Source organism: Phocoena phocoena, chromosome 3, assembly GCF_963924675.1.
Source record: "Phocoena phocoena chromosome 3, mPhoPho1.1, whole genome shotgun sequence".
In the NCBI taxonomy this organism is placed as follows: Eukaryota; Metazoa; Chordata; class Mammalia; order Artiodactyla; family Phocoenidae; genus Phocoena; species Phocoena phocoena.
In genome coordinates this window covers 92,131,079-92,153,442 of record NC_089221.1, presented here as the reverse complement: position 1 = coordinate 92,153,442, position 22,364 = coordinate 92,131,079, and the positions used below count along the sequence as shown (strand labels likewise).

General features: G+C 45.7%; 1 protein-coding gene across 2 annotated transcripts in view; it reads right to left on the bottom strand.

The window, feature by feature from the left end:
• MCC (MCC regulator of WNT signaling pathway) overlaps positions 1-22,364 on the bottom strand; it is a 430,319-nt gene that overhangs the window by 79,267 nt on the left and 328,688 nt on the right. For both annotated transcript variants that reach the window (XM_065873958.1, XM_065873959.1), the window contains 2 exons: positions 17,034-17,176; positions 7,275-7,417 (listed from right to left, as the gene is read on the bottom strand). In XM_065873958.1, coding sequence (XP_065730030.1) covers positions 7,275-7,417; positions 17,034-17,176 — 286 coding nt within the window. The remainder of the gene's footprint in view (positions 1-7,274; positions 7,418-17,033; positions 17,177-22,364) is intronic.

Here is a 22,364-nt window from a genome sequence, read left to right as displayed (position 1 = left end):
TCCTCTATGACACTGGTTTTAAGGAAAAAGATGTCATGAGTTCCAAACAACCCAAAAAACAATCCAATCTGAGAAGGCATGGTCTGCTTAGAAAATAAAGGCTGCTTATCTTAGGAAAGGAGTTCATGACCCTAACAATCATGGGAGCTCATTCTGAGCAAACGTGGTGGATCAACGCCTTTCCATATCTATCTTAAACTCTAAGTCTCTTTTGGGTGCTGAAAAATTACTGAACAGTAGAGTTTGAGGGAAATATTTCAAAAGTACCACAAAGTGAAGTGGAGCCATAATCTTTCCCGCTCTCAAGCTTGGTTACTCTGTAAGGAAAGTTCTGGAATGATATTAGGTGGCCTCCTTGGCCACTCGGCCCTGCTAACATTCACAGACAGGCCTTGTTTGACCAGGCTCAGATCCCCGGGAGGAAGCGCACAGTCTCCTTAGAGAGCCCCTTGTGAGTCAATGTTCAAAACTTCTAAGCCTTCCCTGGGCTTGGTTCTCAGGGATGACCAACATCATGAACCTCCTGGGATAAATTGAGCTGCCCAGTTAAAGTAAGGAGAAGAAAAACAAAAGCAACACAGGGCTTGGGCTGTTGCATCGTCAAGTCAGGGTACTAGTTTCAGTCCTGTCTAACTTTTCCAACCTGGGGACTGGTTTCTCAAAGTTTCAGAATCAGGTTACCAATGATCTGATTCTCCTCGAAAAATTCTCTGCTGGAATATAACTGCCTACTTAGTGCCTCATTCCTAACAAAAATCCAGTTTTCTCTGGACAGGCTGCCTTGCCTTTGTAAACACTTCTCTCCCACTCTGCAGAAATCATTTTTAGAGAAGGCGGGACTGCTTTCCCTGCCCCGACCCCCCTTTGTCCCCACTGCGAGGGGCTGCTCGACACTTTGGAAGATTTCTCCTGAAGCCTTTAAGCCTCATGGGCCATTAAGCCAGGAAAATCTGGCTTCAACATTAAACTTATTTCATAGTCACAGTCATGCCAAATAGCCAGGTTTCATGTGTAAATTCTTCCTTGGTTGTCCTCCAAAAACTACGCACAAGAAGGAAATCTCTATCTAAATGATCACACCAGCAAACATGGTATCATATGCTTCCTGTCCTCACTGAGGGTTTAATAGTTCAGCATTGCTAAATTCCACAGAAATAAGAATTTCTCACCTAAAACCAGAAAAGATCTCAAAACACAGGAGCAGAACCCATCACAGCCTGCGCAAAAGCCCATCAGATCAGGGATTTTGTTTGGTTTACAGACAGCTGCTCCAGACAAGCTTTGCTGTTCCATGAACAGAGTCGGGAAGACAGCCTGCTAGAGGGAGTGCGCCCCACAAACGCTAACATGCATGACGCAACACTGAGCCCATCTCACACACATCTGTGCTCAGCTCTACTGCAACACCCAGAATGGTTTGGTCTAAGGGTGTTGTTGCTAAGACGGAGATCTGTAAGATCTCAGTGAACAGCAAATACTCTGCTAGTAAAGCCAGGTGCTGTAACCAGACAGCTGCTCCCTAAATTCTGCCACCAGTACTAGAGACCTCAAAGGAGGGCAGTAAGTAGAGCACACCATCCATAAGCATGCTTCACCGTTTAAGCAGGGGTGTGTAAAAGCAAAGCCATCTATAGAAACACGGGCGGCAACAGCAAAGACAACTGCTTAGCTGTGCGGTCTTGGACAAATGACTTGCCCTCTCTGAACTCTGTCATCCCAGTTTTACAGATGAGGAGAGTTACAGGGCCTCCTTCAAGGCTGAGGATTGAACATGAGGATGCATGTAAATGCTCAACACAAAGTAAGTGAAAAAAGCATGTTAGTTATGATATGCAGCCTCCCTTTGAACTAGAACTCTCTGCCAAATTACAAAATAGAAATCCCAACTCATAATTCCTACCTTATCTTTGTCTACTTAATTACCTTTACTTTACAAACGATTATGTGACCAGGTTTGAACAGAGGTAATGCAATTCATTTTAAGATGCAGTGTGACACCACCGGGACCTTTCTGCTGTATATGACCGCTTAGGTAAGTCAAAACACTTTCTAAATTGCTGGTTTACTCCTCCAGGCTCTGAGGACCGCGCCCTGGAGCCAGCTTATCGAGAGGCCAGCCAGGCTGTGATGAGTGGGGTTTGAAAACAAATGACAAGTGCGTTTTGATGAAGGCAATACTCCTGTTTTCTTAAGTGGAGATCGCCAAATATACTGCAGCAAACTCTGTATATAAAATCCAGCTCAAGAAAACCTCTGGGTTGCTAATGCAAGTTTGCAAATATAGCAGGCATAATGAAATGGCTACTTTTTAATGATTTCCTATGATGGTGTTTATAAATGGTAGCTTTTTTCCCTACTGAAGCAATTTCATAGGAAAATGGCACAGGAGTTAAGAAGATGCAGCCAATGAACACGCAGGGGCGGGGCTCAGCTGGGGCCTTAATCAGGTCCTCCTCCTTGCTGCCCGGGTGCCTGCCCTCCACGGGGACCTGGCAGGTACCGGCCATGCCCACAGCACTCTCCTCCTGCCCCCTGCTCTTGGCTTGCATCGTTCCCACTTATCCCGCAGCTTTCTGCTTAGATGTGACTACTGGCCACGTCTTCTGATGCTCCCACTTGAGGGTGTCGCTAGGGGCCCCTGCCCACCTCCTTTTGTGGTCCCACTGCCAGTCATTCCCTGTTTCCTTTGCATCCTCCAAAGAACCGTGAGCTCCAAGATGGTGTTCACTGTTCCTCACGTATCTGGGAGCCTCCTACGAGCGGGCACTGTTACTTCGGTAAACAGGAGAGCCGAAGTCCCTGCCTGCATGGAACCTGCATTCTAGTGCAAGAGACTAACAAAGACTGGTGATACGTATATAAGGAAATAAATGCAAACACGAGGTATCATTGGGTAGTGCTAAGTGCTGTGAAGAAAAATGAAGCAGGGACGGGAAAGGAGTACCTGCATTGTGAGGGTGAGTGACAGCACCAGGACTCTACCAGGGGGTTGGGGAATGCCTTTGATGAGAGGACAGCTGACTGACATGCATCAGAGAGGCACGTGTGGACGCAGAAACCCTGAGGCCAGAGATGCTGGTCAGGTCTGAGGGACAGCGAGGCCAGTGTGGCCAGAGCTGGGAAGACAACAGGAGAGTTGGGGAGGGACTTCCCTGTTGGTGCAGTGGTTAAGAATCCACCTGTCAACGTAGGGGATGCAGGTTCGAACCCTGGTCTGGGAAGATCCCACATGCCGCAGAGCAACTAAGCCCGTGGGCCACAGCTACTGAGCCTGTGCTCTAGCGCCCGCGAGCCACAACTACTGAGCCTGTGCTCCACAACAAGAGAAGCCACTGCAATGAGAAGCCTGCCCACTGCAACTAGAGAAAGCCACGCGTGGCAACCCAAAGTAGCCAAAAATAAATAAATAAATAAATTTAAAAAGAAAAAAAAAGAAAGGGAGAGTTGGGGAGGATGAGGCCTGAGGTGGGTATGCCCAGGTTCTGGGGGCCCTAAAGGCCAGGGTAAGGAGCGGGGATGTCACTCTGGGGTGAGGGATTTGAGCGTGGGAGCAGAGTGATCTGATGGCAGGTTCTGAGTCTCACGTGCCCAGTCTCCAGCACAGCTCCCAGTGAGCTGCTGCATAGATGAATGAAGGCCTCCTATTGTGGACAGAGAACATACACAGGCATCGGGCAGAGAGGGTCCCTTCCCCCCCAGGAGCCGAGTCTTGTCAGGAATGATACTACCACCAGTTACAATGAACACGTATTTTTACTGAGGGAAAAGATGAAAATAAACAACCTGGGAAAACAAAGCCAGCTCACAGTGCAGACAAGCAGACACTGGCTCCTGCGTGGGGCGCCCGGGCTACAGATGCTCCCTCACAGCTGGAACCCTGAGATGCCCCGCAGTGAAGACGCCCTGCCCACAGGATTGGGGTTTGCCCTCCACTCCCCCAGCTTATTTGATTAAGAAACTTTGTTGCAGTGTGGCTCACTTGCTTCATTTCATAAAAAAACAATTTCAGAGAAATGAATGGAGGGATCTGTGTAGGAATGTCTCTTTGCAGTGATCAGAAACTTCTCAGCTGCTCTCACTTATCTGACTGCCTAAGGCTAGAAGGCTGAGTCCAGAAGCTCGGGGCCACTAGGGTTAGAGATTCTGATGCTGGTATAGCTGAGCCCTTTGGACTTGGGCCCACGGCTGGGCTGATCGCAGGGGTCTGTGTGTGTTGTGACTTAAGGCCCAGGGTCTGGGTTCAGGTTAGTGTGAGGGAAGCCGTTTCAGCCTAAAGCAAAGGCCCCAGGCCTGGGAGGTATCACTCCTCCTCAACCCATTTTTGTCTGGCTCAAGCTGGTATCAGTATACAGCTCTCAGGGACTTTGATGTAGCTAAATCCATCTTATCCGGCCTTAGCAGCAATCCATCCTGCTGACCCCTTCTTCCTTATTAGAGCCTTCCCTGCCCCACTGGCTGGTGGACAGGGCTGTCCTCATTTCCTTCTTACAGCTTCAGCTGATTGAATGGTTGACGGATTGGGTGACTACTTCATTCCTTCATTCAGACAAGTATCTCTGAACACATACTATGTGCCAGGCCATGTGGTGGGCTCTGGAGAGATACTACTAGACAAAACAAACATGCTTCTGCTCAGTGGGGTTTAGCGGGAGCATCAGTCAAGCAAAGAAATACAAACACATTGCTTGAAATTTCAGTGTGATGTAAGAAGGAAACTAATGGGGCAGTGAGAGTCAGCACGAGGCCTTGCACAGACTGGTGCTCACAAGATGCTTTTGGAGGAGGTGCATTTAAACCGAGACTGAAAAGCTGAGAGGGGCATCCCTGCTGTGAGCTGCTGCTGAGTTTCCTCTTCAGCGGGTGGCCCCCTAGGCTTGGTCTCCAGCTCTCTGCAGTTCTCGCTCCTCACATCGACTTCCATTGCTTCAGTAACTACCTGCAAACAGCCTGATGTCTCCCAACTGCTTTCTTCAGCCAGACCTTTATTGGCTTATTTATACCTACTGCCTTCCCAACATCTCCACCCAGATACCTCCAGATGCCTGAAACTTATGCCCAAACAAAACACAAGATCTCTACCCTACTCCACCCTCCCCCAAGTAAAACAAAATACAATGCAGAGCAAAACCACCTTTTTCCCTGCTTTCATATTGGCGATTGGCCCTACCGTCTATCCACTGTGCGAACGAGACACTTACAGGAGATCCCCACATGCCTACTTCCTCCTTCACCCTGTTACTGATCCTTTAGCAGATCTTGCTGACTTTCTATACTCATCTGCTTTTCCACACCTCAACTGCCACCACCCTAATCCTATAAACAATTTTGCCCACCTAGACTTTTGCAGTAGTTTCCTAGCTGGCCTCCCCCATTCACTCTTTTTTTTTTTTTTTTGCAGTGCGCGGGCCTCTCAATGTTGTGGCCTCTCCCGTTGTGGAGCACAGGCTCCGGACGCACAGGCTCAGCGGCCATGGCTCACGGGCCCAGCCGCTCCGCGGCATGTGGGATCCTCCCGGACCAGGGCACGAACCCGTGTCCCCTGCATCGGCAGGCGGACTCTCAACCACTGCGCCACCAGGGAAGCCCACCCATTCACTCTTGATCCACTGATTCTTTCTCTTCACCACAGAGTAATTGATTCAAAATGCAAATTTGATCATTTCATTCCCCCAACCCCCAACTATTAAAATCATTCAGTGGTTTCTTGTGGGTCTTTGAATAAAGGTCAGACTCTCTAACATGGTCTATAAGATCTTGCACCATCTGACTCCTGCCTACCTCTCCAAGCCTCCATCTCACATCTCTGTGCCCTCCACACAGGATGACCTTTTCTCACGGCCTTGAATACATCTCTCCCTTCTCCCTTGAATGCCGTTTCCTCTTTTATGTACTCAATTCCTACTTATCCTCCGATCTCAGCTCAAATGTTACTTCCTAGAGGAAGCTATCCTGGAAATCCTAAACTGAATCCCTTTGACACACTGTCACGGTACCACGTTCTTGGTGTTATAGCACGTATATAGGTTGATAATTAAACTAAGTGTTTAATATTTGATTAAAGTCTCTCTCTCCAACGAAATTTTGAGTTCTATTGTAAATCGTACTATGCTTTCTCTTCCTTCTCCTCGTTCTTTTCCCATCACTGCCCTGTGCATGAACATTTCCTAAGATATAGTGCCTCTCCCCATTTTGACTCCACACCCTTTCAACCATAGGGATCTCCTTACCTTATAACTTCAAAGCCTTTATCCTCAACCCCAATCTCTCCAGAGATCTAGTTAAGCATCTCCAAGTAGACCTGAGGTTTTGCAACCTTTCGACTGCACCCCATAGCTGGAACATTTCACTTGGCAACTTACAACATATAAACTTCCAACAAATAAGCTTCATGAAACAATACTGTCATTGTTTTTTTCCTATTTGATTTCATTTTAAAAATATTTTATTGTTTCATATAATTTCAAGACCCATTAATGGGCCACAACCTGTAGTTTAAAACACACCATACCAACACACTGTGCCACGTATTTCCACATGGACATTTCTCTACAAGCTCAGACATAACATATCCGTTTCCCGACTCATTCCTCAACCAAGCTTCCTTACGAAGGAACATAATCATTCTCTTAGTCATTCAGGATGAACATGTTAGTCATTTTGGATTCCTCCTTACCCCAAAGTTGCTGAAACCTATTGGTTCTCCCACTGTGATATGTTGCTACTTACTCCACCCTTTCCATTCCTGCCACCTCAGTTCAGATTTTACTATAACTTGGAACACTGCCACAGCCTTTTTTTTTTTTTTTTTTTGCAGTACGCGGGCCTCTCACTGTTGTGGCCTCTCCCGTTGCGGAGCACAGGCTCCGGACGCGTAGGCTCAGTGGCCATGGCTTACGGGCCCAGCTGCACTGCAGCATGTGGGATCTTCCCGGACCAGGGCACGAACCCACGTCTGCTGCATCGGCAGATGGACTCTCAACCACTGCGCCACCAGGGAAGCCCTGCCACAGCCTTTTTAACTGGTTCCCTACTTCCAGAATTTTCAAGCAGAAGGTGACATATATTTGAATCATAAGGCAGAAAGGGAATTCAGCTCTTTGGTTCCATTTTGACCAATAAAGAAGTATGTCAAGACCTGAAATGGATGTGCCTTCATCTACTCAATAAGCTCCTTGACTAATTAAATTTTAATTCAGGCTGCCTTATGTTTCTAAAGTTCCTATTACAATCCAGAAACCGAACTCCGGCTTTGTGGTAATGGCAGGCAGACTCACCCATGTCCGCAGTGACCATGGTGGACTGGTTTTCAGGGATGGAGACAGAGGTCTGGTCTTGGTCCACACTGCGAGAGTCCTCATTGACCTCGTGCTGACTCTGGCTGAGTTCTGATCGCAGTTCTGAGTACTCATCCTCCTCCCTGAGGGAAAAAAAAGGAAGTCAGCCTCCACTGACAAGAGATATAAGACAAATCCCTAGAGAATATGTCTTTTAAGGACAAGATAAAGACACTCAGAAAGAAAACAGACAGGTCTCCTCTCCGGGCCACATGCATCAGGATTCCTCTCAGACCAAATAGATGGGCACATCTACGGTCAGCGTTTGAAACTGAAAGTTTGCTTCTGTGTCAACATCCGTACCTATACACCAAACAAGGTTCATCTACCAGCCTACCAGAAACTTTTCCCTTTCAAAGATTTCCTCAAGAAATTAGATTTCTTCACCCCCTCAAATTCCGAGGTGAAAAAGAACTGAGACTACTAGCACTGAGGCCACGGTGGGGAGAAGTATCAAAAGTCTGGTGAATAGGAGTGGCTCAGATCATCACCCGCAGGGTCCCACTGGTGGGTTTCCTTCTGGGAAGAGGAAGGAGTATTGAGGCTGCAGCGACTAGAAAACCAGCACCTCATCTGTACCGATCAAAACCAATGCTCCGAGAAGTATATATGGGTCAGCATGTCTGAGAAATATCACACTTAGTTTCTCTAAAGGAAGTAAATGGAGTTAGGGGATAGGAAAGGAGGATGGGGTGAGGAGGAGAACGGAATCAGTGAGTGAGAGAATACCACACAATGGTCTATTTCCTCCAATTTGCATTTGCTGGCAGGAAGACAACATTGAAATGCAGCCGTGTCTCATCTGCACAAGCACACCCCACCGCCTTCTCAGCCTCTCATGGAGCCCTCACAACCTCTGGTCTCTGAATTAGCTATGGGCAAGCTAAGAAAACTCAAAATTGTAATATCTATTTCAAAGCACACGCAGACCTTCTCCCCACACCACCACAAACACCACACACACGCTGGAGACAGAAATGGACAGAGCAAAAATTAGCCCTCTTTGAAGCATTTATTTTGCAAGTAAGCCAGAAAAGAAAACTGTCAAGGGATTTAACTCTGAGGTTGGAAAGTCCACAGGTGTACCTGCTCAGCCCCAGGGGGAGGCTGTCTGTGAAGAAAGGAAGGAAGAGAAGAGATTCTCTCAACCTGGCATTCACTTCAAGTTGCTGACAACCGGGCGTGGGGTGGGCAGAATGTCCACAGTTTTGGGTGGACCAAGACGGTGAGTGGTATTCATTGGAAACTGGGGAAGAGGCAACTGCCGTTTGAAGCTGGGGAGACACATCTATATTAGAGAAACGGGAAGAACTCTCCAGAGTTCTTGGTTCTCTCAAGAAATCAACATCCTTTCAGGGAAGGAATTCAGTTGAGCCCCTGCTTTATAAAGTATTTCTAATAAGAGCCACACAGAAATCTGGGAAGACTTTAAACAGGTATAAAACCCCCAGACAGTCAAAATATGAATCAGAATGGGAGTGGTGAAGGCAAAAAATATAGGTTAACGTTCTATGAATAAGTTAAATTATTAGACATCTGCAAAGTCAACAATAATTAGGTTTAGGAAAGAAAACAATTAAAAAGTATTCTTAAGAGTCACCTTTTTGGTCTAGAGGGTAATTGTGCCCTGATACATCAGCTCTCCTTTCAATCAGCAGTTAAAACCCTGATTTTAGTCAAGGGGAGATTTTGTGTATGATGAATAAATTCTTTGTTGCATGGCCAATGTAATCAGCTTCAGCTTGGCTGAGGCTGTTTTCCAGCCAAAAAAGCCAGATAAATGCTGCCGCTGTATCTCTGGTATAAATGGCATTTGAAAAATCTTTCATAGCCGCCTTCAACCCTCTTGGCTTGGCAGGTCCCAAAACACACAGTGCCTGCCAAATCTCCTGCTTTGTAAAAATTACTTTATTAGGATGGATTTTATAAAGGAGTGAATAGGGGAGGGGTGGGAGAAGGAAGCTGCTGAGGGAAACATTCCTTACTGAGGTCAGAGCACAGACTGAAGAATGATACCACACTAGAAATGTCACCTTAGGCAGAAGGCTTTCAGTGTCATGAAAGGCAAACTAAGGATCCTCATTCAAGGTATTGGATTGAGCACCAAAACAAGGATAGGATGGCAAAAACCAAACAGATGCTGTCTTCTGGGAGTCAAATATGTTCAGAACAAATTCTAACCTAAGAAGGATGCTCTGGGCGGACACAGGAGGAGCATCTGGGGCTGCAGGTGTGCAGTGACCAGGGAAGACTTCCTGGATGAAGCAGCACTGAAGATGAGTCTAAAGGCAAGCAGGTTTTAGATAGGTCACGAGGGTGCAAGGGCACACGCAGAGACTCAGAGGGGCCCGTGAACGTGAACATGGACATGTGGAGCTTGGGATAGAGGTTCGGGATAGCTGAAACCAAAATGGGGTGCAGGATGGAACCATGAGGCGGGAGGAGCACTCAGGCCACTTGCTGAGTGGGCAATTTTGATCAGAAGGAGAACTGATTGTATTGAAGGAAGCAAATAATCAGGGTTAGATGGCAGAAATAAAGGGAAAAAAATGTGTGAAATCGAGGAATTCAGAGGAAGGAGTAAGTACTGCTGAGAACTCTCATGGAAACAGATAAAATAAGCAGCAGGGACGTGCAGATGGTCTGTGTTTTTGACCTCACAGGGAGAGGCTGAGGTGAGCACATACCACCCATGGTTCAGGTTCCCCCTTATGGTAACCATAATAAAGGTTACAGTGCAAAACAACACAAGCAAACAACGTAAACAGTAGTCAGAGGTAGAAAGCAACCTTGTGAGAAGATCGCGTGCATTTCTGTGTCCCAAAAATGAGGCATTAAAAGGTTAAACTGGGGCTTCCCTGGTGGCACAGTGGTTGAGAGTCCGCCTGCCGATGCAGGGGGCGCAGGTTCGTGCCCCGGTCCAGGAGGATCCCGCATGCCCCGGAGCGGCTGGGCCCGTGAGCCATGGCCACTGGGCCTGAGCGTCCGGAGCCTGTGCTCCGCAACGGGAGAGGCCACAACAGTGAGAGGCCCGCGTACCTCAATAAAAAAAAAAAAAAAAAAAAAAAAAAAGGTTAAACTGAACCTAACATGAGAAAATTTGTGCAACCCTGTTTCTCCAGCAGACTTGGTAAAAAATCTTGGAGTTGCGTATCTTCGTCATCTCCTGAACATCCTTATCGGCATCGTTCCTGAAAGGAGATTGGAATCTGGGACTGGAAAGTGACAAAAGCCAATGGTCTCCGGGCCCTTTGTAAGTCGACAGTCAATCTGGGACTGCAGCATTTGCAGAAGGCTGATGCTGGGGGTTCTCTCTCTCCTGTTTTATTCAGAAGCATTGGTCCATCCAGAGAAATGGAACAAGAAGTCAGAAACACCCTGCTGATCCATGGCAGTTTTACAAAGGCAAGAATTCGAGATGTGTTTTTAAGGCTGCTCTGCGCAGCAGGGCGTCACCTAGCTGGGCAGGGTGTCTAGCAAATGACACAGCACCTGCATCTCAAAGTGACTTTATTGTTTGCTTCCTTCCATGGTGTATATGGTAACTCTTGGTGACATCTTATTTCTTTGGGGAAAAAAATGCCTCCCCCAAGAACACTAACTGCTAATGCCGGTGATGAAAAGGAAGAAAATATGAAAAGGTCCAAGAAGTGATCGATTTAAGTCAAAAAAAACAGAAGCTCTGATAAAGTGATAAATGTTGCTAATTGTAAGCTACTGTGGCAGTTTCCTAATTATGGAATTACAAAGTTCTCAGGTGTTTTTCTTGGGAATTGGATCATCTCACAGGATTCTAAATGTACATTATTTCATTTACTTCAAAGCATCTGTGAAGTGCTTCCATGTTGCTTAGTTTCAAGTTGCAATGTTTAATGCTCGCTACTAGCTTAACAACAAAAAAACCCAAAAACTCTCCTAAGGGGGCAGGGATTAGATTGTACACACAGCTACGTAACTAGCAGAGGCAGACAAGTCACAGACTGGCAGACTGGAAGGGATCTTGGTGATCACCTAAGACAGGATCAATACCTTTGTTTTACAGATAAGACCACTGAAGCTTCCAGAGGCTAAGCGACTTACCTAAGACTATACAACCAGTTAGCAGCACAGCCTAATTCCTAAATCTAGTTACCAACAAAACAATAATATGATGGCCTAAAGAAAAGATTTCTTTTTTTTTTTTAAAGATTCTTTCTCATTATTAGCTAGGGGTGAAATGATCTAATTAGAAAAGGAAAAAGTCAATGAAAGTATAATTCTTATCATGCTTTCCGGACCTTGAGCTGAAGTATTATGGAATCAGCAGCAGTTGATAAAAATATTAACTTCAGTAGCAGTCTCTATACCTGTTTTATTTTGGGGGTGCACATTCATACCTTGTCACTGGATTGGAGTGACTGATGAACAAGACCCAGAAGAACATCTGCCTACCTTTTGGTAACTGTCAGTCAACTATGTCCAGCTAGACCAGTCTACCTGAGTGTGTGGTCTGTCTTCTGAAACACATTCTGTCTCTCTTGCAATTAAAGGCCGACTTGCCCTGAAACGGTCATCATTCTTTTAAAGAACAGATTTTTTTTTTTTTTTTTTTTTTTGCGGTACACGGGCCTCTCACTGTTGTGGCCTCTCCCGCTGCAGAGCACAGGCTCTGGATGCACAGGCTCCGTGGCCATGGCTCATGGGCCCAGCCGCTCCGCGGCATGTGGGATCCTCCCGGATCGGGGCATGAACCCGCATCCCCTGCATCGGCAGGTGGACTCTCAAACACTGCGCCACCAGGGAAGCCCTGCCATCTCTTTTTATAAGGACACTCACTAATCCTATCATGTGGTCCCCATCCTCATGACCTCGACTAAACCGAATGACCTCCCAAAGGGCCCCATCTCCAGACACTGTCATATCGAGGGGTTCACCATGTGAACTGGAGGTGGGGGGCACAATTCAGTACAGAGCAGAGGGAGCTTTGGCAAACTGTTGGGGTCAGAAGCCAGGCAGCTGTGGGCTAACAAGCAAATGGGAAATGAAGTAGAAATCATGAACTACTCATGAGAGTTGGCAGTGAAAGGTTGATGTTATGAGAGCAGCTTTTGGGAAAAGAAAATAATCTCCTTGGGAAACAAAAGATCTCATGTTTAATTTGCTTAGACATCTTTTTTCCTCCCCCAGATCCAAAGTGAGCTACTGACGTATTTTTCCATTTTACCCATCCCATTATATAATCCCCCCAAGTCAGATGAGCATTAAAAAAAAAGCCACAACAAACAGTTAAGTGAAAAAGCACATATTACAAAACAGTGTGCGCTATATGATCCAATTTGTTTAAAATATTCATCAATAAAAAATTTTAGAAGGCCATAAATCCAAACTGTTCAGTGTTTATTCCAAGCAGGTGAGATTTAGGACACATTAGGCAGGGTTCAGTTAGGAAAACAAACTCTTCTGGGTGTTTCAAGTAGGATTTAATTTAGGTAGTTTCGTGCTTACAAAACCATCGGAAGGAAGGACTAGAGAAGAGAAGGATGGGTGGAGCCCAACTGGGGCCGTCAGATTTGCCATCAGAGCCGTGGTCCCCTCCAGGATGAGGAAATTGTTGCTGCCTTCACACCTGCCCACAGCTCCAGGGTCAGGCCAGTCAATGCAGGACCTCATGTTCACCAAAGCCTGTATGTCAGCTGCCACCATTATGGCCTGAGGGATGACGGCTCCCACCTCCTTTCAGCCTTCCAGGTCCAGGTGAATGCATCTCACTGGCAGAACCAAAACTGTATCCCAGAGCCCAGCTGTTAAGGGAGTTTGGGAAGTAGTCCCCAGGGTCAATCTTCTTTGATTTGGGGGAGAGTAGAGAGAAGGGGTGGGAATGGTACCAGGTGCCAGACAACATCCTTCATGCTGTCTACAGTACTGTCTACAACATCCATCCATACTACTGTCTTTGGCTACTTGACAACCATACACATCCTCTCACACGTACTTAAATTTCCAAATTGCAATAGCAATGACATCAAGCTTCTGTAACTATCCCTCGTTCAAATGTAAATGTACTCACCTTCTCATCAAAATGGGAGACCCAAAGTCCCATCGGTAATTATATCCATTGTTAGGTGAGCCTTCCTCTTCTAGTTTAATGACAAATTCACCTAGGTATCACGTACCCTAACTATTAAATGCTAAGCTCCACCGATACCAACTCACCTTATATAAGAGGAGAAAGTAAGAGAATAAAAAGGAAATGGCATATATACATAAAAAAGCAAGAAATTATGTAGTCTAGTCATCCTGGAGACCCCGTGATCAATTAGCCATTATCAAAAATCTCTACAGGTCGAATCATTTTGATTCCTACTGCAGCCCTGTGGACCAGTACAAGAGACAAGCCCACACTGACTCCAGCAGTGAAGTGGCATCAAAGACCCCATTTTAATGACGTCAGCTCCCACCCAACATTCCCGACTCCCACGGCCTCCAGACGCCTATGTGATACTAGGGGAGTTCTGGCAGTTCAACATTATTTAATGTAATCCTCCAATGACTCTAGTTTTCATTTAATCAAACTGCTGGAGCTAACACACTACATCCAGAATGTCTGACAGAAACAGCTGTATCAATAAATTCATCATCAGTCTAACACTATATTCCTCCCTCCCTGGTCTAGAACACTTAGGCCCTAATCCTATACATATTCTTCTCAAGTTTCTGTGAATATAAATGAATAAAATCTTATAAATCTCTTACATATTTTAACTGTATCTTCCAAGGTTGGATTTTCTACTTATTCCCCTGGGGCATGATTGAATTTGGCTACTTTTAGGCCTAAAGATAAAGAGGAATGGAGTAGCCCGTGAGGTATGAATGTATCTGGTACCCTCTACCTGGGATCAGATTGCTACAGTCTCCAAGCAAGGTAGGACTAACTTTATCAGACTGGGAGTGGGACTGCTTCTGCAGGAGGGGAAATTCAGTGGCATTTGCAGGCTCTAGGCATTTTGATTCATTTGAATCTATCCAAATGTGTCCATTTAAATTCTCACCACTTCATCTTTTCCTATCAGTGCTTAACCTTTACCCTAAGAGATCTGATGTGGCTTTGAATTCAACTTATGTTGGAATTCAGCAACCTGCAGTGGCTGATTCTTGACTACAGTAGCCCTGTGGCTATAAAAGATGGGAGAGTCTTCCAGGGCAGTCACAGAAGGTCCCTGGTTCTCTGATTGTGACCTGCCTGAGAAAAAAAATTTAAACTATGAGACTGTCATATCTTTTTCTTATGTAATTCAGTATGGCTTAAATGTGGATATATCATAAACCATTTCCTTATTGATGATTTTTCAGCTTTTCCAATAAATTCTTAATTCAGGCCCGGATTGAAGTGACAAGGAAGTCTATAAGGTGCCAGGAATGTACCTGATTAGCATGACAATTCTCTATAGCCTGGATATGCCAGGGCAGTTAGAGTTCGTCCAAGGCATCTGGCTCCTCCTGCACTGGGTCTGTTATCGCATCTCAGGACCTGAGAGCAAACCAATTTCCTGGAGTGATGGAGGCTGGGAGATACCTTGGCTACTAGAGCTCAGAGGACAAGAAGAGCCTTGCCTTACTGGCTCACATGTCTGCTAGTCTTCCAGCCTTGCAGGGAGTCCCCACTTCGAGGAGGGGCTAGCGCATTTATATAATGAAAACTGGCAGAATTTAATGTGATATCTGTACAGATGCAATCTTCCTTTAAATAAAAGGCACCGATAAATGTTTATGCTCAAGAAGCTCACTGTAGACAAAGTGAGAGAGTGGCATGGACATACACACACTACCAAACGTAAAATAGATAGCTAGTGGGAAGCAGCCGCATAGCACAAGGAGATCAGCTCGGTGCTTTGTGACCGCCTGGAGGGGTGGGACAGGGAGGGTGGGAGGGAGGGAGACGCAAGAGGGAAGAGATATGGGGACATATGTATATGTATAACTGATTCACTTTGTTATAAAGCAGAAACTAACACACCATTGTAAAGCAATTATACTCCAATAAAGATGTTAAAAAAAAAAAAAGAAGCTCACTGTATTTTAACATGAAGGAGTTTGGCCATTATATTCAATTTAAACATCCTGAAATTGAGCTTTCTAGGTGATGCGTGATGCATTTTTTTCACAACTCACTGAGTCCATTTGCCTTCACCTTCTCAAGTGTTTAAAAGTGCAGCATGTTTTAATGGAAATTACAAATTTCCCAGTGTACTCTGTCAGCCTCCGTAAAGTCTGCTATAATCATTTCTTTGGGCTGAAAATTCTTCTCTGCTCTTCTAACCTACAATCACTCTGAAGACCAGTATACAATTTAAAAGGCTTGAGGTTCTAAATTGGAATGAGACGTATTCTGTGCCTCCAATTCAGTGCAAATTTTTCCACAACTTTGCCCTGAAACAGAGGCCCACCAGTACTCTCATCAAGTAGCCCCATCATCACTGTAACTCTTAGAGTTGGAACAAAATGCATCCAAAGTTTCTTCTAACCCAGGACTTCTAGAGGGAGAGTTTGAAGAAGCTGCCTCTAAAACTGTTTTAACTGAGGCCTATACAAACAGGCAGAGTACAAAGCACTCTTTCTCCATAAAAGTTGATGCTAACCATTTGTTTTCCTGAGGGCTACTCCCTCAGCATGGGCAGGAAGATAAAAGTTCTCTTCCTTGGCTCAGTAAGTCACTTAAGGCAAACCCCTCTTGTGGACAGCCGGGCAGACACACCAACTAAGTGCTGTGTGCAGGAGACTCAGGGGCCAGCTGATTGATGAGCAAGGAAGGAAGAATCCCCAACAATCACTTTTATGGAAAGAAAACTGAGTAAAGGCAGAGATACTGTGGGTTCTAACTCCATCTCTATCTGTCCTCTCTTAAGGGTAACTTCAAAGTAGTCACTTAACATTTTTAAGCCCCAGCTTTTCCACCAATAACGTGATAGAGCAAATCTCGCTCCTCCCCAACTGCCCGCCTTAGGAGTTTGTACGAGGCTATGTCAATGTTGGTGAGTCAACTTCAAGTGAGCTCAAAATTTTTTTAGATTATCTAGAAGCATATGTGATGTTTAGTTAAAAGCCACGTTCATAAATCTCTCAAAATCCCCAAGGGATGCACTGAGTTTGTATATTTAGAACAGACCTGGTGAATAAAAGGGCTGGTAGGGGGCTTCCCTGGTGGCGCAGTGGTTGAGAGTCCGCCTGCCGATGCAGGGGACGTGGGTTCGTGCCCCGGTCCGGGAAGATCCCACATGCTGTGGAGTGGCTGGGCCCGTGAGCCATGGCCGCTGAGCCTGCGTGTCTGGAGCCTGTGCTCCGCAACGGGAGAGGCCGCAGCAGTGAGAAGCCCGCATACCGCAAAAAAAAAAAGGGCTGGTAGGGATGCTGGTCTCTAAGACAGAAGAGGCTCCATTTACAACCTGCTGATAAAGCATCTCACTCAGCCTCCCCTCATCAGTCAACTGAGGATTACAACTCCCACCCTGTCTACCTTTCACGGTTACCACGAGGATCAAGGTCAGAAGAGAATAATGGACGGGAAAGCACATGGTTAACAAAGTAAAGAGATAATACTTATCAACTGTAAAAATATTAGTTCCAAGTAAAACATTGTTATAATTCATAGGGGTGACTTCAAATCCGAAACCCAGGTTATCACCCGGACGGGCAGAGAGAGAGCCTTGACTTGGAGCTGACTACCTGATGGTGGTGCCTTGCAAACGGTCTATCTTCTTATTGAGCTCAGCAATGATGCTGTGGAGTTCGGTGATGCGTTCCTCGTATCGAAGCGTCGTTCGCTCCTGGACGTCCTCATGCTCTCTCATGAGGTGGGACTGCTCGCACTGGGATCGAGAGAACAAGACACAAGTGCCAATGAGTTGACACACCTACAGGTGAGTGATTCTAAGTTTTATGGCCTCAAACCATCCCAACCTCAATGTTGAGTATGCCCCAAATAAACATACACCTGCGCATTGGCCATGAATCCCAGAAGACACAATAGCTGAACTTTACAAAGCCCCTGGTGCACATCTGAGTCTCTTTACCTTTCTAGCTCTCATTTGCTCTTTGGGGAAAGGTCCCTCTGCCATTGCACACTATCCACACCTCCTGTTTTTCCTCAGCCACAGAGTGGGCAGATACCTTTGTTTTGGAATCTGAATCTTGAGTGAATGGATCTAAAGTTGCATGCTGTCACTTCACTTGACTGAGGGTCCTGATGAGACTGCCCTCCAGTTCCTGCTACCTCTATCCCCAGAGCTTTCTTCCCAAGTTCTTTTTATGGCTGCTCATTTTTTCCTTTTTACCAATTCATTCCTTTTTTGCTGAAGTTTGCTAGGGTATGTTTCAGCCACTTTTCAAGCAAATAATCCTAAATTGTATGACACCATTTCTTATCTGGCTGGTTATCTGCACACATAATGTTTTCCAATATCCTTTCCTACTAGACTATAAACTCCGGGAAGGCAGGGGCTAGGTGTTTTCATGACTTAGCCCTAGCACCTGGCACACAGCCTGGTTCGCTGCGGGTGACCTAGGCGTGCGATGGGACGAATAAATTGCTGCGTTTCAAGAAGCCGAGGAGCTTCCCTTGCTCAGCATTTGAAGGATTAAGAAGCAGCAGATGCTATAAAAACATTTTTGCACCTTGAGTTTAAATCCTAAGGAACCTGTTCATCCTCACTTCTCTCCCTCCTCCTCAACCCCCAACCAGTCATTGTACATTTAATCTCATTTACATAATAATAAAACACTAGTCAGCGACAGAACAAGGAGTCAAGCTTCTGCCCCTGTCTACTGCGTTCAGTCCTGATTAATTTCCTGTCCAGCGGAGGAATTTTAACTTCATTTTCGGCAAGGTTTTCCTAACGCCAAGAGCCACACGTACTTGCCAGCTTTGCACTTTCAGGGCTGGGGGCAGGCGGGCGAGGTAAGGCTTCTCACCCACCACGTCCAATGTCCTCCCCGTTCCTAAATCTGCCAGGCTTCCAATGGTGTAACCCAGAAGCTACTGGGCAGGGACACAAAGCCTTCAAAACAGACTGCTACCTGAAACAGAAGTACTCAGCAAAGTATGATAAATACGTTGGTATAAATCACGGCAGGGACCATACCTATGAACAACAGCTTGATCACTATGAATGTAGTAACTTCCTGGGTGCTGCTCAGAGCTCCAGAAATAAGGCTGGAGAGGAACCTGTACCACAGACCTTTGTGAGATGGTGACTTTCAGAGAAACAGCGATGTGAACTTCTGTTCTTAGTGACAACCCAAAACATCAAATAACCTCCACTCAAGGTCCAACACACAGGAAGTAAATGGAACCAGAGGCCAGGAGGAAGGACAAGTGAAAGTCCCATCTACATGGAAGCTTTCCTAACCAGAGCAAAACCCTGACAGGCCACAAATACTCTTCCCATGAAGTTATGCCTTTTCACCTGTGATCCATCACACTTTAAGAGGAACAACAGAAGTCCACAAAATGACAGTGTCTCACAGATAGTACCTGTCAGTAAATGAAAAAGCTTATTTCTCTCCATAAGCAGAATACTGCTTCTCTCCATCCCCGCAGAATATCTATGAGCTTTTATCCCTGGTCTTTTTTCCCATCTTCAAACTGTGTATGTGAGTGTGTGTGTGCATGCATGCACCTGCATGTGTGTAGTATGTGTATGTGCGTACGTAGCTGACGCTCTCACGAAGGTCACCAGTTCCTGATCTTACAATAGTTATGAGATGATGCCCAGTCTGACCTTGATCTTGTGGATGCCATGACTCGTACTACTTTGTCATCTTGCTGGTTCCTGCTCTGGGGTTTCCCATATTCAGTTCTCTAGGGCTATAAACTGCTGTGAAACTCTTCCCCTTACAAACTCCACGAGCTCTCACTCTCCCTGAAATTCCCCACTTATTCCTCCTCCTTCAGTCTTTACAGGTCAACAGGCCGCCACCACCACCAAGGCAGACAAGAAACTGTAAAATCCACTTAAAAATGAAGATGCGTAAGTGTTTATTCAAGAGAAAGGCACAGGATCAACTGATAAACACCAAGCCCACTCTAGGTGTCCCTGCTGGCTGTTAGGAGCTATCTGAGAGGTGAGCTCCTGTGGGGCTGCCTGGCTTGCAGGGAGATCAGATGGTTGGTACCCAGATAACAAGAGCATGAGAGCTGGTGTCGTACCATCTTCCCCCTGCCTCTAACTGGAAAGTCCGCCTGGAGGGCATGAGTATGAACAAGACTCAACAGGAAGCCCGATAATTCAGTCAGACAGAACAGCGCTTGCAGCTGAAAGGATAAAAAAGATTCATAATGTCTATTTGGAACTTAGGAGTTCACCTGGGAGTAGCAACAAGAACGTCTTAGAGGAAAAAACTTCTCAGCTGAAGGCAAAGGTTACATTCCTATATTTTTCCATATGTATGTTTTTTCACAATGGTGGAAAGCCTCTATAATTTAATACTTCCCCTAAAATAATAGATATATCTTGATTTCCTAAACTATGATATGGTGCTAGGTGCCATAGGGAGGGTCACTATGACACCTACCTTGAAGGGAAATGTGGTCGCAGCTTCCAAGCAGACTTCTCTGCTGGTGCATGAGAAACATGGACAGAATTGGAGGGGTTGGGGGGGAAGAGGAGACGATAGAGTGGTGCCCTGGAGATTCTTTTCCCAGTGAAAAGAGAATACTGGAAAATAATTATCGAAACTCCTAGCCTCCAGATCAATGAATGACTGAGAAGACATAGCTCATAGCTGATTTGACGTTACAAAGCCAAATCCCCTTGAGGTATCTCATTAAACACGCTTCACCCATTCCATGCACACTCATCGCGCCCAGCCGAAGCTGAGCGGAAGCCTTGCTCTCCAAGCTGAACGAAGAAATCCCTTGAGCTTTTCCAAGCTGTGGTGCCGGGAGAAGTGCGTCAATTCCCACAAGGGCAACAGTGCAGGACGAAACAAGCCGTCACCTGCAGGAGCCTAAAGAACTCAAAAAAACACTCTTGTTAAACAGCTCCCATTAAACTACACAAGACCAAGCCCAGGAATGGGGCACATCCGTGTGTTAAAAGTGGCAGATGAGTGGGGAGCACCCAGGACAGACAAAGCCATATCCTGTGAGCAATCAGTGCCTTCCTGCCCTGGCGGCCTCCCACACAAGGAGGACTGGCCTGTTAAAATGAGGCCCAGTTCAAGTATCACACTGCCCATGCCTCTCACTAACCTGAGTTTCCGAGAGCGTTTTTTAACCCAGGAGGCTATGTGATTTCCGGTATTCTGTTTCACAAGGACACAGGCTAGGTCAAGCTGTATACTGCACCTCCATATGAGAGTCACTTATGGGCAGGTATTCCAGTAAAGCCTCATTTAAGAAGGTAATATAACAATGACAACCAAACAGGAAAAGGAGTATTACTCCTGTTACCACTTAACTTTTGCACAAATTTTTCAATTTTAAGTTACAACTTTAAGTACATTATAGAAAATTTTAAAGAATGATAAGAAGACATCCACTTTTTCATAATCCATTAACAAGATCCTTTTTCAAATGGTGTTCATTTTTCTCCAGCATTTTCTTATGTATGTGGGGCACCGCCAGGACCACCATAAGGGATGCACATCTCATAAACATGAGCACCCTGGTGGCAGCCTGCAGGGGCGTTTACCAAGACTCTGGTTCACCTCCATCCATGCACGCGGAGGAATATTCCTCCTCCCCCATGAAGCTGAATAAGGCCATGTGACTTGCTTGTCCAGCAAGATATGAGTGAATATACACCATTTTTGCCTAGAAGCCTTTAAGTGCTTCTGCAGGCTTTCCCATATTCTCTTCCCCTGGGCAACACTCCAGATGGTAGAGGCTATCAGCTTGGGAGGCTGGGTGAGGACAATGCAGCAGAGTTTCCTACCAGTTCCAGTGAGCTCCCAGCAAGAAGCCAAAAAATAAACCTTTGATAATTTAAGCCACTGAACATTTGGGGTTATTTGTTATCATTGCATATCCTGATGATACAACCACTTTATAGATGAAAACAGAGCAAATGCACAGGGACTATTTATTAAAACCCAGATAGCGAACAGAATGCTCTGCAAAGCCCTCAGAGTCCTGCGTATGCCATCAAGGGGCTGAGGCCGTTGTAGCCACAGCCTTCTCGCCTCTACTCCCTTCCAGCTCCCCGAGCTGGGGGCTTAACTCCTCCTTACCATTTACCTAAAGACCTCAAGTGGCAGCAGAGTGATCCCCCTTTGGTCTCTTACCCTGAACCACCTCTGGTGAACTCCAGGAAACATGAACGTTATGCCTTACAATAGCAGAGGAGAGTTAGGAAACCCCAATAGCTCTCTCCTCAACCCCCTGGGAGCACCGAAATAGAAAAGTAGACATAAGGGGGTACAAAGCAGGGAATTCTAAGTCCCTCCAGCTCCCATCAAGCCAGCTTTAGCTACCAAAGTCAATTACTCAGCAACAACTTTCTGAACAGAAAGCAGTGGCGGTTTCTTCTAGCAAAACTTGCAGATGAGGGATTACTTTCGCCTCCTTACTGTATAGAAACAGCTCACGTAATTTCAGCTGAGCAAAATAAGAAATGGTCTTAAGCAACATGCTACTGCTTTTTTTCCCTTCTATTATTACAGAGAATTTTACCCAGGGTCCTCCAACCTATACTGCATTTTTGACTGATCCTACAGTACAGCAAAGCCAGAAAGCCTGGGCTTGTAGCATCTTGCCTGCCATGAATTTCTGGAGGTCACTATCATTAGGAAGCTGGATTTCTCCTGCAACTACAGACTTTCGGTTTGAAAGGCAAAGAAAAAAACAAAAAAGATCGGGATTAGATAGGATGGAATTTTGCTTTTCCTGAATTTCATCTGGAGCTTAATACATACCCTGAGCCTTTTCTCTAGGTTTCCACTCTCCTATCATGATGATGAAGCAAATTTAAAATCTATATAAATACTTGTCTCAAGCCACATAAAGGAGTGAAACTGCCTATATGCAAAAATGTTCAATAAAAGCAAGCAATATCA